Source organism: Cebus imitator, unplaced genomic scaffold (assembly GCF_001604975.1).
Source record: "Cebus imitator isolate Cc_AM_T3 unplaced genomic scaffold, Cebus_imitator-1.0 Scaffold213, whole genome shotgun sequence".
Classification (NCBI taxonomy): Eukaryota; Metazoa; Chordata; class Mammalia; order Primates; family Cebidae; genus Cebus; species Cebus imitator.
Window position 1 is genome coordinate 77,302 of NW_016107528.1, and position 14,682 is coordinate 91,983.

General features: G+C 41.0%; 2 protein-coding genes across 3 annotated transcripts in view; one reads left to right on the plus strand and one right to left on the minus strand.

Annotated features, from left to right (window-relative positions):
• Positions 1-13,604, minus strand: part of CDC20B (cell division cycle 20B) — a 57,455-nt gene extending 43,851 nt beyond the window's left edge. Inside the window, exons 1-2 of the mRNA XM_017548663.2 lie at positions 13,369-13,604; positions 13,026-13,088 (exon numbers count right to left, since the gene is read on the minus strand). Of these exons, the coding sequence (XP_017404152.1) occupies positions 13,026-13,088; positions 13,369-13,431 (126 nt within the window). The 5' untranslated portion in view covers positions 13,432-13,604. The remainder of the gene's footprint in view (positions 1-13,025; positions 13,089-13,368) is intronic.
• On the plus strand, positions 121-4,167 carry GPX8 (glutathione peroxidase 8 (putative)). 2 transcript variants are annotated; one of them, XM_017548661.2, is made up of 3 exons: positions 123-367; positions 965-1,226; positions 3,749-4,167. In XM_017548661.2, exons 1-3 carry the CDS (start codon positions 164-166, stop codon positions 3,910-3,912), a joined length of 630 nt encoding a protein of 209 aa, XP_017404150.1. In that variant the 5' UTR covers positions 123-163; the 3' UTR covers positions 3,913-4,167. The 2 variants fall into 2 exon arrangements, with proteins under 2 accessions (XP_017404151.1, XP_017404150.1); XM_017548662.2 differs by lacking the exon at positions 965-1,226 and having other exon boundaries at positions 121-367.
• Positions 13,605-14,682: the final 1,078 nt, after the last annotated feature.

Sequence of the window (14,682 nt, forward strand, 5' to 3'; positions counted from 1 at the left end):
GGAGTTTCACTTAATTCCCCCTCTGAGAAGGGGTCTTTCTGTTCCTTAGCAGTGAAAGCAGTCAGTCTGCGCTTCCTGGTTTTCTGTTAAACTAAGCCGGTTTCAAGTTTCAGCTCCTCCTTGAATTCCAGGCTGCTGAGACTTCCCTCTAGAATCCTCCAACATGGAGCCTCTTGCAGCTTACCCGCTAAAATGTTCCGGGCCCAGAGCAAAGGTATTTGCAGTTTTGCTGTCTATGGTTCTATGCACAGTAACACTATTTCTTCTACAACTAAAATTCCTCAAACCTAAAATCAACAGCTTTTATGCCTTTGAAGTGAAGGATGCAAAAGGAAGACCTGTTTCTCTGGAAAAGTATAAAGGCAAAGTAAGTTGCACCATCTGATTTTTATTTTTATTGTTTTTCCTTGTCTCTGTTTATTCCTCTTAATAAAATCCATTTTTTGCTGTTATATGGTCATAAGTTGGAATTTAGTCTTCAGAGTAATAGTATCAGAACATCACTTTAGTTATTCGAATTCTGATAGTTTACTGCTAAATAATAGATTCCAATTATCTCATTTTCTTTAAAATGCTATAATGTTGTGCTGTATTGATACTTAAACTTGTTTGGAAAATGCTTATAGTTAGTAACGTGAACATCATGACATTTTTTAAATAAAAGTATTGGTTCTATAATCTAATAACTTTAAAAAGTACTTATCAAGAATCACAGTTTTATCTTTTATTTAAAAATAAACTTTCATGAGTACCTAATGCTTTTTTAATGGCAGTACTAATTCAGGGCCTTAACTCAGGCATCCAGGTTACAGTTTTCAATAAAACTGTGTATGTCCAAAAATATGAAAAAAATATCAATCAGAGGTTATATTTCCCCAAAATTGTTTAGGATTTTAACTACTTGCAGAATTTTTTGAAATCTTTTGCTTCACTTTCCGGTTGGATTTTTTTCTTTTTCCGGGAGGTTTCACTAGTTGTAAACGTGGCTAGTGACTGCCAACTCACAGACAGAAATTACTTAGCACTGAAGGAACTGCACAAAGAGTTTGGACCATCCCACTTCAGCGTGTTGGCTTTCCCGTGCAATCAGTTTGGAGAATCGGAGCCCCGCCCGAGCAAGGAAGTAGAATCTTTTGCAAGAAAAAACTACGGAGTAACATTCCCCATCTTCCACAAGATTAAGATTCTAGGATCTGAAGGAGAACCTGCATTTAGATTTCTTGTTGGTAAATATCTGCCTTGCCTCACCAGTATGATGTTTTAAATTGCTTTTCATTTTTAATCAATTATACCAGGACTATACTTTCCTATTTCATTTGAAACATTGTATTGGGAAAGCTTCATAAAACTATCAAAGAGCCAAAATCTCATCCTTTGTAACTTCTAGAAGTTATGCTCCCCTGAAATAAATGTTTTAGCTGCTTAGATGGCAAACAAATTCTATTCCAATGTATTTTACTCCTTACGATCATCTTCCTGAAGAATTTACTTAAAGTGTGCCCATGGCAATTTTCACAAAATATCTTAATTCTCCTCTCATGTCACTAGCATCTGGGGAAATTTCCCTACCCATCATTAAAGCCACACAGCTCTCATGAATACTGCTGAGCATTATTAGTTAACGTATGTTTGTGGCTAATTTTATCTTGCATTTCTTATCTGAAACAATATTCTCAAGGATAAATATGTCAGCTTACCAGGTTTTTGCAAAAATCTAAAACCATATAACTTGATTTTTTCAGAGGGCAGTAGTGTTAGGCTATCTCTCCAATTAAGCTAGCTACAGAAATCTGTTTAAAGACTTGCCAAGGTCAGTTAGCACAAAGGTCACGAGGCATAGTGACAGCATAGACCTTGGCCTCAGGCTACCTGGGTTCAAACCCCTGCTCTGTTATTTTTGTTGTGTGGCTTCTTAACTTCTATGTGCGTTTCTCATTTGTAAAATAAGGCTATCAATAGTACTGACTTTCTAAGATTGCTCGGAATTAAGTGTGTTAATAGTAAAAATAAAGTACTTATACACTGCTTGCTCTGTACCAGACATTGTTCTAAAGGACATTAGTCAAGAAAAAAAAAGAAAAAAGAAAAAGACCAGGTGCGGTGACTCACGCCTGTAATCCCAGCACTTTGGGAGGCCAAGGTGGGCAGATCACTTGAGGTCAGGAGTTTGAGACCAGCCTGGCCAACATGGTGAAACCCCATATCTATGAATAATACAAAAATTAGCCAGCCATGGTGGCAGGTGCCTGTAATCCCAGCTACTTGAGAGGCTGAGGCAAGAGAATTGCTTGAACCTGGGAGGTGGAGGTTGCAGTGAGCCGAGATCACGCCAATGCACTCCAGCCTGGGCAACAGAGCAAGCCTCCATCTCAAAAATACTAATAAATAAAGAACATTCGATAATGTTCTCTCATCTAACTTATTCTGATGACATCTTCAATCCTATTTTCACTATAGATAAATTGACTTTTAATAAAACTATGAACTGAGAGTCAGGCAATCAAGCTTCTAATCCAACAAACCAAATAGTGAACCATAATATTTCACATAAGTGTGAGGTCAGAATCTTCTAGAAACATTATATTTCATTTCTAGGGAAAGTTGATATAATGCCTAACATCATAAATGGCAACCACAGTGAGGTCTTTATTCCTTTTATTGTGAGGGTACACTGAGGAAAGAAAAGCCCAAGCACATGCCATTGAACTAATGATTCCTCAGTTATAGCAGCCAGATACGTGGCTAAAAACCTTCTGAAGCCCCTCTTAGCCTGTGTAATCAAAAAGATTACAATGATTTAAGTTTTCATTCAACTTAGATAGGGAGGATCATAGTGTCCAAAGGTTAAGAGCATGAGCTCTGGAGTAAAAAGGCCTAGATATCACTCCTGGCTCTACCACTCATTAGCCACGTGACCATGTGTCTAGGCCTCCATTTATATCTCACCTGCAAAATGGAGATGATAGTAATACCCACCTCACAGGGTCCCTGTAAGATTAAATGAGAGGATAAATGTGAAGCATGGAGCATACATTACCAGACACATAGTAAGCACTTCATAAATTGTAGTTATAATTGCTATATTTTTTCTCATGTTAGTCAATAATATGAACATAAGTCTTGAGGGGTATAAATAGAAAAAATATCTACATTTCTTGCATAAATTAAGATTTATTAAAAGGATATCATGACTGGGTATAGTGGCTCATGCCTGTAATCCTAGCACTTTGGGAGGCCAAGGCAGGAGGATCACTTGCGTGCCCAGGAGTTCAAGACCAGCCTGGGCAACACAGCAAGACTCTGTCACCCAGGCTAGAGTGTGGTGGTACGATCTTAGCTCACTACAACCTCTGCCTCCTAAAAAAGAAAATTATTGCTTTTATTGCTTTTCAAAATATGATGATTATTCACTTTGGGAGGCCAAAACTCCATCTCTACTAAAAATACAAAAATTTGCCTGATGTGGCGGCACACACCTATAATCCCAGCAACTTGGGATTACAACTTTGCTTCATTTCATGATACTAGATCAGATACTAGGTGAGTAGACTCATAGGTGAAGTCATCAAGTATATTAAAATCTGGTTACTCTAACCTTGAGTTTCACTCTGTTTGGGTGTTTTGTTGTTGATATTATGACAGTCCTAGAACTTGATACTAAAGTTGTCATTTGTGCAGATACTAATAGAAGTAAAAACCTTGACAAAGAATAAATTATGCTCATGAACATATGTTTTGGATATTTTAGATTCTTCAAAGAAGGAACCAAGGTGGAATTTTTGGAAGTATCTGGTCAACCCTGAGGGTCAAGTTGTGAAGTTCTGGAGGCCAGAGGAACCCATTGAAGTCATCAGGCCTGACATAGCAGCTCTGGTTAGACAACTGATCATAAAAAAGAAAGAGGATCTATGAGGATGCCATTGCATTTCTAATAGAACAGAGAAATGTCTCCATGAGTGTTTGGTCTCATTTTAAACACTGTTTTTTTGGAGGCAGTATCTTGCTCTGTCACCCAGGCTGGCGTGCAGTGGTGCAATCTCAGCTTGCTACAACCTCTGCTTCCTTAAATGTGGCAATGAAGGATGATTTTTTTTAATGTTATCTTGCTATTAAGTGGTAAGGAATGTTCCCAGGATAAAGATGTTACCCAAAGCAAAAATCAAGAGTGGCCAAGAATCAACATGAAATATATTAAATATGTCCTCTGATCATACTAAAGAATTCAGAAGGCCGGGCACAGTGACTCATGCCTGTAATCCTAGCACTTTGGGAGGCCAAGGCGGGCAGGTCATGAGGTCAAGAGTTCGACACCATTCTGGCCAACATGGTAAAACCTCATCTCTACTAAGAATACAAAAGTTAGTTGGGCGTGGTGGCAGGCACCTGTAATCCCAGCTACTGGGGATGCTGAGGCAGGAGAATCGCTTGAACCCAGGAGGTGGAGGTTGCAGTGAGCCGGTATCACACCACTGTACTCCAGCCTGGGGAACAGAGCAAGACTCCATCTCAAAAAAAAAAAAAAAAACAGAAACAAAAAAACAATTCAGAATACACAGTGACCAATGTGCCTCAATATCTTATTGTTCAACTTGACATTTTAGGACTTTGCTTGATGAAAATGCCAACACACTATAGACCACTGTTTGGATTCAAGAGCACTGTATATGACTGAGATTTCTGAAATAACTAACTGTAAATGGTTATGTTAATGCAATGAAACACAAATGTTGAAAAATGTAAAATATATACACATGGATTCAAGTCCTTACATATGTTTGCTTTTTTTGTGTACAGGATTTTGCTTGTTTTTTCTTTTTAAGTACCGGTTCCTAGTGTTTTATTATAACTGGCCAAATAATCATTTATAAATGGCAGTATTATAACATTTGAAAAAGTCTTCATCATTTTCAGTATTTCTCTCATTATTTTTTAGAAGCAACTCAAATTCTGTAATTATAATATTACCAGGTGAGACAGTCTTTATTTTTGAGTGAAAATCCCAAGTGTAGAAAAAAGGACATGAGTATAAGCTCATTTAGCTTGATTCCTTATAGGGTGATTTGGATTGCTAACATATGCATACTGGATTAGCCACTTGGAAAGAATTCAATGCCGCATCATTCTGATGGCTGAAATAGTAAAAATCGACTCCAAAACAGCCTAAACTCTAATGTAAAAAGGAATGATCGTACAAGTCCTAAAGTGTAGATCAGCAGTAGCTGAACCTTAGTAGAGTCACAGGACACTTTTTCTCCCAGAGTCATGACCTTTATATTTTGTTAGCCTTATAACTGACTAACAAAGCAACCTGCCAAGTTGGTGAGGATTAATTACTGCCTCATGAAATATATATTCATTGCATAAAAGAGTTAAATAGAAAGATGGCCAAAAATGTAAAAACAGTGATATAAATTTGTCTAAGAAGAAAAAGGGCAGGGCTCAGTGGTTCATGTCTGTAATCCCAGCACTTTGGGAGGCCAAGGTGGGTGGATCACCTGAAGTCAGGAGTTCAAGACCAGGCTGGCCAACATGATGAAACCTTGTCTCTACTAAAAATACAAAAATCATCCAGGAATGGTGGTGAGCATCTGTAATCCCATCTACTGGGGAGGCTGAGGCAGGAGAATGGCTTGAACGCAGGAAGGAGGCAGCGGTTGCAGTGAGCCGAGATTGTGCAATTGCACTCCAACCTAGGCAACAGAGCAAGACTACATCTCAAAAAAAAAAAAAAAAAAAGAAAGAAAGAAAGAAAAAAACCCAATTTAAGTAGTCTGTGACGTGACTCCCAAATTCTGACCTAATGGATGAAAGTGATGTTTTTCATGGTAAATTCAGTAATGCTACCTCAGTATATAGTTCTGTATATGTATTTGGACCCAAGTTCTTAGATAAACCAAAAATATTTTATGAAGCATATTCTGCTTCAAAGTACTTATCCAGCCACGCAGCTATGAATGTACTTAGAATGATACTTGGTGGAGGTAGAGGTGGAGTTTCTACCAGAGGTCAAGAAGATTTGTAGGGACAGCCTCAAGAATGCCAGATGAGTATGTCAGCAAGCCTGCTCCTACCTGTTGGCAGCTGCACGATTTTAGGCAAGTCACTTAACTACCTTATTTCAGTTTCCTCACCTGTAAATTGAACAGGGGTCAAAAGGAATAAAAAGCCCTTTGCCACTCTGAAAGTCAAGGCACATGCTTACCAAGGTGTTTTGAGTGACCAGGGAGGAAATCAGAACTAACCTGGATTGTTGGAGAAGAAAACAGAAGTCACCCAACAAGTCTATCTGTCCTTTGCAATTTTGCTCCTAGAGCCTATTACCAATTTGAATTCTGAGCATCTAAGAAAACTTCAGAATGTTCAGGTGGCCCCTCCAAGGGTTGCTGCCAGAGTACTCCTACCCTATCCCCACACTGTGGTACTACAGGGGTGCTTTATGTGTTCCCGTTAGGGGCATGAGCAGAACTACATATGCCAGAGGCAGCAGAGACTCCCCACTGCTAGACGGATGATAATGGAGCTGCGCTGGGAACACGCAGGACTGTCCCAGTGAACATGATGCAGATGAACATCCTCCCTTAAGTCACTAGTTCTCTCCGAAGCCAGACAAAGTGGGTTTCTTCACTTACATCTCTCTAATCTTGGTTGCCTTATTCAACCTACAGATTCTATGTCAGTGCTGGATTTTTCTCACCTTGCCCTTTAGGTAAGCAGAGAAGGCACATGGGGATCTGAAAGCCTGTCATACGTATTGCCTTGAAAGAGAGGACATTCATATGTTCCTTCGGGGTTCCGTAACAATGAGGCTATATGTCCTGAGAAAGGGAGTGGAGTCATCTGCTGATGTGCTGCTAGCCGTATACCGCCGGACAAACACACACTGAGGAAAAGTTGAATCTTTCCTTCATTGGACAATCTTCCTTCAGTCTTGTTTCTGCATCAAAAAGTCTAGGACACAGAGTGCTACAGGATGCCTGCTCTAAGGACTATAACAGAAAAATATCAGCATTGGGGCCAGGCATGATGGCTTACGCCTGTAATCCCAGCACTTTGGGAGGCTAAGGCGGGCAGATCACCTGAGGTCAGGAGTTCGAGACTATCCTGGCCAACATGGTGAAATCCCATCCCTACTAAAATACTAGTCGGACATGGTGGCACATGCCTGTAATCCCAGCTATTTGGGAGGCTGAGACAAAAGAATCACTTGAACCAGCCAGGCACGGGAGCTCTCGCCTGTAATCCCAGCACTTTGGGAGGCCAAGGCGGGCAGATCACCAGGTCAGGAGTTCACGACCAGCCTAGCCCACATGGTGAAACCCCGTCTCTTAAAAAAAAAACAAAAAAAAAAAAAAAACGAATCACTTGAACCTGGGAGGCGGAGGTTGCAGTGAGCCAAGATCACACCACAGTACTCCTGGGTGACAGAGCAAGACCCTGTCTCAAAGACTCCATCTCAAAAAAAAAAAAAGAAAAAGAAAAATATCAGGCATCACATAAAAGAGTATTCAACTGTTGTCCTTGTGAAAAGGAAAAGGACAAAATCAAATGCATTTTAACAGTGGTAACTAATTCACTAACTTGGAGTTTGCCTTGTTTGTTTTCTTTGGTGCATGGAGAGGAATCCTTCTACTTCATACTACTTATTTATTTATTTATTTATTTTTTGAGACAGAACTTCACTCTTGTTACCAAGGCTGGAGTGCAATGGCGCGATCTCGGCTCACCGCAACCTCCGCCTCCTGGGTTCAGGCAATTCTCCTGCCTCAACCTCCTGAGTAGCTGAGATGACAGGCACGCGCCACCATGCTCAGCTAATGTTTTGTATTTTTAGTAGAGACGGGGTTTCACCATGTTGACCAGGATGGTCTCGATCTCTTGACCTCGTGATCCACCCGCCTCGGCCTCCCAAAGTGCTGGGATTACAGGCGTGAGCCACCGCGCCTGGCTACTTCATACTACTCTTGATCATCTTACAGCAGATGTAACAACAGTGTTTGACATTGGAATAAATATGAATTTGCCTGAAATGCCCTGAAAGCTGTATTTCATTTTTTGATTTTTAATAATTACACTGCATCAATAGTATGTATACATGTACATATATAATTCTTAATAACTGTAGTGTATCTAGCATATATATAATGGTGGCTGATAAATGTTTAATAGCAGACTCTGGAGGAGGAATCCTGACATACAGCATTTGCCAGTTTAAATTAAATGTTCACCTCCCTCACAGCCAATTTAAATCTACCAATGGTTTAGTAACTAGGATGTAAAATTTCTAAAAATTTGAGAATTGGGGATGGGCATGGTGGCTCAGGCCTGTAATCCCAGCACTTCAAGCAGCTGAGGTGGGAGGATCACTTGAGCCCAGGAGTTCCGAGACCAGCCTGGAGCAACATGGCAAAACCCTTTCTCCACAAAATATCAAAAAATTAGCTGGGTGTGGTGGCACATGCCTGAGGTCCCAGCTCCATAGGAGGCTGAGGTGGGAGGATCACTTGAGCACAAACAGGTCAAGGCTGCAGTGAGCCAAGATGGCTCCACTAAACTCTAACCTGGGCAACACAGTGAGACCCTGTGTCTACAAAACAATTTAAAAATTAGCCAGGTGCGATAGCACACACCTGTGGTTCCAGCTTCTCAGGAGGCTGAAGTGAGAGAATTGTTTAAGCCCAGAAGGTAGAGGCTGCGGGAAGCCATGATTGCACCACATTGATTTGTGGTGTTCCTTTGAAAGAAAAATTACATGTTTGGATGAAGCTGATATGAGGACACTCTGTCCATATTTAGTACCCTGCTTCATTTCATATTTCCCATAGAACAAAATTCTAATAATTGCTATGCCCAGAAACTAATCCATCACACTCCTTCCCACTGTCCCTTCCCCTCATCCATCTGTCCCTTGCAGAGTGGCAATGTCTTTGCAGGGGAATAAAAAGCAGCAAAGGGAGAGAAGTTAGGAAGCTATCACTATAATAGTGACAGGTTCAGAAGGCAGCGATGGGAAGTAGTGGCATTCCCAGCACCAGTGAACAGCCAACAGACTGCCCCAAGAGAAAACACCTGGGAGAAAATACTTTGCCATCAACAGAGATTCCCTTCTCTTTTTCCAGTCCCTTTTCCTTCTGCTTGCCCTGACATCCCAGCGTGTAGCACTTTCTTTCCCTCTCCCTCCTATGGAAACATTTTCTCTTTTACTTTATATCTTCACTTTCCTCCTAACCCATTCATCTCTTTAACATTTTTTTATTGCTTTAACATATTTTTATTTCATTCCATTCCTTCCCTCCTTTCTCATCATCTCAATAATATAGGACTAAACCACAGCTTTAAATGTCTTCTGTTTATTGAATATGAGGTTGGTTTCCCTACAGAATCAACAGTTCTAAAAAAGAAAAAGGTTTTAAATTTTTTAAGTTGGCATTTTCAGAAACAGAAAATCAAATACTGCATGTTCTCGCTTCTAAGTGGGAGCTAAATAATGGATGTACATGGACATGATGGAAACAGCAGACACTGGAGACTCCAGAAGGGGAAGGGAGGAGGGAACACAAGGACCGAAAAACTATCTGTTGGGTACAATGTTCACTATGTGGGTGATGAGTTCAGTAGAAGCCCAAACCCCAGCATCACCCAATATATTCATGTCACAAACCTGCACATGTACCCCCTGGATCTAAAATAAAATAAAGTTGGCATTTTATGTCTTGCTCTTTAATTTAAAAAAACTAAAACACAAAGGCCAAGCCTTCTAAACTTAGTAGGTTTTATTTTTATCACCAGGTCAATGATTCTCTATAGGAAATAACATGTTGAAATTTAACCTTAAAAAATGACAAGATGAAAACAATATTTACATGAAAGATATACTTAAACATAAATCTCCTGAAAGTGAAATAACAAAAAGAGGATGCGATTTGAAAGTAGTAAAATGCATAAGAATCAAACTATACCTATCTATTCAATCCATGTTCTAGAAATACATTTAAATTTAAATAAGGAAAGCATAAAAGTTATTTTACCATTAACTTATAATCCAGCACAAAAAAGAATGGGAAATATTTCTTATATCTCATCTATGGCTTAACTAACTGATGGCACCACCAAAGTCAGTTCCACTAACTGGCTGTAAATGTCCACATAAGAATACTGCATGTCTGGAAGCCAGCACATATCAGATGCTGTTTCATGAGTCAAAATGCCTCCAACGGAATGAGAAAATATTTAAAGTCATTTTGTATGGTCAGTTCTTTCCACTTCACCAGTTAGATCTCGTGCTCTCTTCCAGATATTTCATGAACCTGTGATTTTACAGAAAATGAAGTGAAAGGATTGAGGCAAATCTTCCAAAAATATTAAACCATCGCCCACCCAGAAAAAAATCCTCAATATTCTTGATATTTCAAGTGAAAATGTTTCAGTTGACTGACTCATCTGGAAAATTACCTCAGCTTTCCCTTCAGCTGACACACACAGCCACAGTTAGAGAAATTGACTCTAATGCCATATTCAGAAACTGATGATGCAGAAAGAAAGCGACTCTAATGCCATAGTCAGAAACCGATGATGTGGAAAGAATCCCAAAGACATCACTGAAAAGTTGGGGACACACTGTACATCTATTCCACATTGTTATTGTACTCTAAACCTTATAGTCAAAAATATATAATTTCACAAATACTTTAACACTGTCTACTCCAAAAGACTCCAAAAATATTTCTTAAAATTTTTTAGTTATGGAAAAGCAGACATAAGTCAATTGCTCTTTAAAGGAAAAAAATCTTAAGTAATTAATTTAGTACTTTCCTTACCATTATAAAGCTGTCCATTGTATTATAACCGTATTATAAGCTATGGCAATAATATATTATGATAAATAGTGCCTTGCTCCATAGCAAAAAGTACACATAAACACATACTAATTACAGATTCAGTTACACGCTGATGTTCATTGTATGTGCAATAAGACAGCAGTTGCATGTTAGCTGATGCCATTCACATATTCAACCAGCTAACAATACACTGCCAGCTCATCACACACAGGTAGCCAGTGCATTTCACTGACAGGAATTTATCCAGAAGCAAGTGGCAGGGTAGTTGCGGCTGCTGACTTGACCTAAGCAGCCAGCTAACAACACACTGCCTACCTGATTCAGGTCATTGCCAATTCTTGTGGCCCGGGAAGTTCATGAGGCTAAGTGCATAACATGAAACACAGTGGCAGAACTCTAAGCTTAATAGTCACATTAAAGAAAACTTATAGACAAAACATGTTACTTCAAGGCTATAAGAAATAACATCAATATTTGCTTGAATTTAGTCAAGAACAAAAAAGTGAAGCAAACAAAAACTTTAAAACTTTCAAAATACTTATACTTAGGTTTTCCAAATTAAATGTTTGGATAATGAAGATACGTTACTGCAGTACAAATGTTAAAAGTTACCTAACTGTAGAGCAGGCCCAGCAGCTCACACCTGTAATCCCAGCACTTTAGGAGGCCAAGGCAGGCTGATCCTCTGAGGTTACAAGTTCAAGACCAGCCTGAGCAACATGGTGAAACCCCTTCTCTCCTAAAAATACAAAAATTATCCGGATGTGGTGGTGCTGCCTGTAATTACAGCTACTCAGGAGGCTGAGACACAATTGCTTGAATATGGGAGGCAGAGTTTGCAGTGAACTGAGATCGCACCACTGCGCTACAGCCTGGGCAACAGAGCAAGACTCTGTCTCAAAAAAATAAAGAGTTACTTAACTATGGCTTTTCAAATCACTTCTATTTACTGATCAAAAGATTAGTTGTCTCAAGCAGTAAAATATCTAGGAGTTGTGATAATACATAAGCTGGGCATGACACAAAAACTGTAGCAGTGTTTAGGGGGGAAATTAACATTGAAGTATTTAAGAAAGGTAAGGGCTTAAACGTAATTAGTTTTCTCCTACTAGAAATGACATTAGTGATTGAGTTCTGAAAATGCAATTATGTATTCAATTTATGATGTTACCACTTGAATACAGATTTTTTTTTTTTTTTAAGGGACAGGGTCTGGCTCTGTCCTCCAGACTGGAGTACAGTCATGCAATCATAGCTCATTGCAGCTTTGAATTCCTGGGATCAAGCGATCCTCCTGCCTCAGCCTCCCAAGTAGCTGGGACTATAGGCATATGTTATCATGCCTAGCTAATTTTTGTAGTATTTTTGTAAAGACAAGTTCTCTTTATGTTGTCCAGGCTGATCTAGAAGTCCTGGCCTCAAGTGATCCTCCTGCCTCAGCCTCCCAAACTGCTGGAATTACAGGCGTGAGCCACGGTGCCCAGTTGAAACATGTATATAAGAGCTAGAAAAATCTGTTAAAATGGTGATGGATTTGAAACCAGAATCTGTGAGTACAGGTCAAAGAAGGATGAACTATTGAGCCTAGAGAGAAGCATGGTAAATGGTGACAGAGATTTAAAGCAAATGAAAGTTGCTTATGAGAAACGTTTTCAAAACCATTTAAATTTGTTTCCTTTTACACTGATTACAAGAGACAATAAAGACCTTTGTGTTTGGTCTTTCAAGGAGAACAGGCACGACATGGGATCAACTTCAAATTGCTCACGTTAAGAGCCGTGGTTTATGCCACTTCTCCACACTGTCCACAAGATGGCACCATTTCCATTTCTTTGGGGAGCGTGCTTCTGAATGCAACAGAAGGGAGTGTAACCAGCAACTGTTAAAACTATTAACAGCCGCTAGCAATACACTGCCTACCTGACACATCCCGGCTTTATCCTTTGCTGTGGAGGCAAAAAACTAGAAAGCACGATTCAGATGCAAATGATTACCATTATTTGTCTGGGATCTTCAGTTTCATAAAGAATGTTTTTAAGTATGTAGTAAGATACTGTGCTTAAGCGATTGATTTTAATTCTCATATTCTCAGACCAGCTCATACTTCCTACAAATATATTCTTTAGCAAGAATTAGTTTGTTCAAGATCAGAATTAAAACAGAGAACAAGAACAATCTCTAGACACTCACCTTAGCGAAGCCTTGACTTCTCTTCTGTTTCAAGTCTTTGGCGAGCACACGCATGATACTTTCCTTTGAAAACACAGATAACATATTAAGAGAGAAACTATTTAGGAAAATCATAATTTAAGGCGTGGAATTTTTCTAGATCCTGTGCTTGTCAAATTACACTCTTTTTTTTTTTAAGCAACTAGGCGCCTTCAGAATATAACTAAATTACACCACTCAAATTTACGACCAGGGTTTAGAGTTTCGTTCCACCTGTTGGTCCTAAACAGATATTACGAAAGGGGACTTCGGCAAGAAGCCGCGTTAGCGAGTTAGGGCGAACGCAGAAAAGGACGTTACTCACCCACAGCATCTCCTCTTCGGTGCGGACCCTCCGAGGCGCGGTGCGCTCCAGTTTCCACTCCATTCCGGCTGACTTCCCACTGCCTGGCGTTTGGCCTCTCCTCGACCGCCTCTGGTTTTCTTCCCAGATCTAAGCCAGTCTTGACCCCTAATTGTCAAACCCCTGGAGTCCCGTCCCTCAGGACTATTCTATTTCACTACCTCCTGCATGTCCCCCACTCCTCTCACTGTGGCTGCTCGGTGTTCCCCAGAGTACCATTTAAAAAGCCGGCGGGGCGGCAGCTGGCGCGGGAATCCTCCTCCCCGGCTTCTTATTGGCCGGCGCCTCGGTGACGTCATAACCTGGGAGGGATTTCCCTGGCGCGCGCCACGGCCCCGCCCCTGCTGGCCCGCTCTGGGGCCCGCCCCACCGCCGCCTCTGGTGGAGGCGCGCAAGGGGGCGCCAAGGTTTGCCGCGAGCCTTGGCGGGCCTGCGGCTGGGCCTGGCGCCGGGGACTGCCACCGCGGCAGGAGGCGGTGAGGTTGGCGGGCGAAGAAGCGGGTTCTGGGAGTTCAAGATCTTTCCATTTTCAGAAACAAGAGTATTTCCTTATAACAGCCCTGATCCCCGTTCCTCGGCTCCCACTTCTCTCTCCAGCCCCACCCTGCCTTTGCAGGATCGGAGGGTGCACAGCTCTCTGGCTTCTGTCCGTTGGTTTTCGCTGTGTCAGCTATTGATTTGAGGCGTGTTCATCAGCTCTTCGTTTTCAAACAGGCAAGAAAACATGGCAAGATTTCTATGCCGCTCGAAAGAGCGTTGACATATTTATGCAATAAATTATTCCCTGCTCTATACATTGGGAAGTGATGAGGTCCTCTCACTCGGGCTTCTGAGCTCTGTTCCTAAGCAGGAGGTTGGTGAGAAAGGTGAAGAGGTAGTGAAAGATCCAATGACAGGCAGGACCTCAAAAGGCGTCAAGAGAGGGCCAGAAAGCTGAGCACACTGGGGACTCCGTGATAAAGGGGGAGAGGAAGATATTGAGGGTTGAGAAAGAGGTCTGGCGGGAAATGACAGGGAGCCAGATGAGCTGTGCAGCCTTAGCTGCCCGTCTGAGCTGCCAAGAGAGTCGAGCTGTGCCATATGGCAGGAGGGGAAACTGCGTCTGGGAAGTGTCTGACAGCCTGGCAGCCAGCTTGTCCCTCCCTTTCTAATCCCCCAACCATTTTTGACATTGGATTGCATTTTGCTCTAAGGCAATAAAGCAAAATGTGAGCTTGTGTATTTTTCTGGGGAAACAGTTCACAGATACCAGATACTCAAAAGGGTAGGTAATAA

What these genes read in the sequence shown, in the direction of transcription:
- GPX8 (XM_017548661.2), top strand. Translation starts at nt 164, where the DNA reads ATGGAGCCTCTTGCAGCTTACCCGCTAAAATGTTCCGGGCCCAGAGCA. An exon ending in TGGAAAAGTATAAAGGCAAA is followed by an intron (nt 368 to 964) that starts GTAAGTTGCACC and finishes TTTTTCCGGGAG; the next exon opens with GTTTCACTAGTTGTAAACGT. An exon ending in TGCATTTAGATTTCTTGTTG is followed by an intron (nt 1,227 to 3,748) that starts GTAAATATCTGC and finishes TGGATATTTTAG; the next exon opens with ATTCTTCAAAGAAGGAACCA.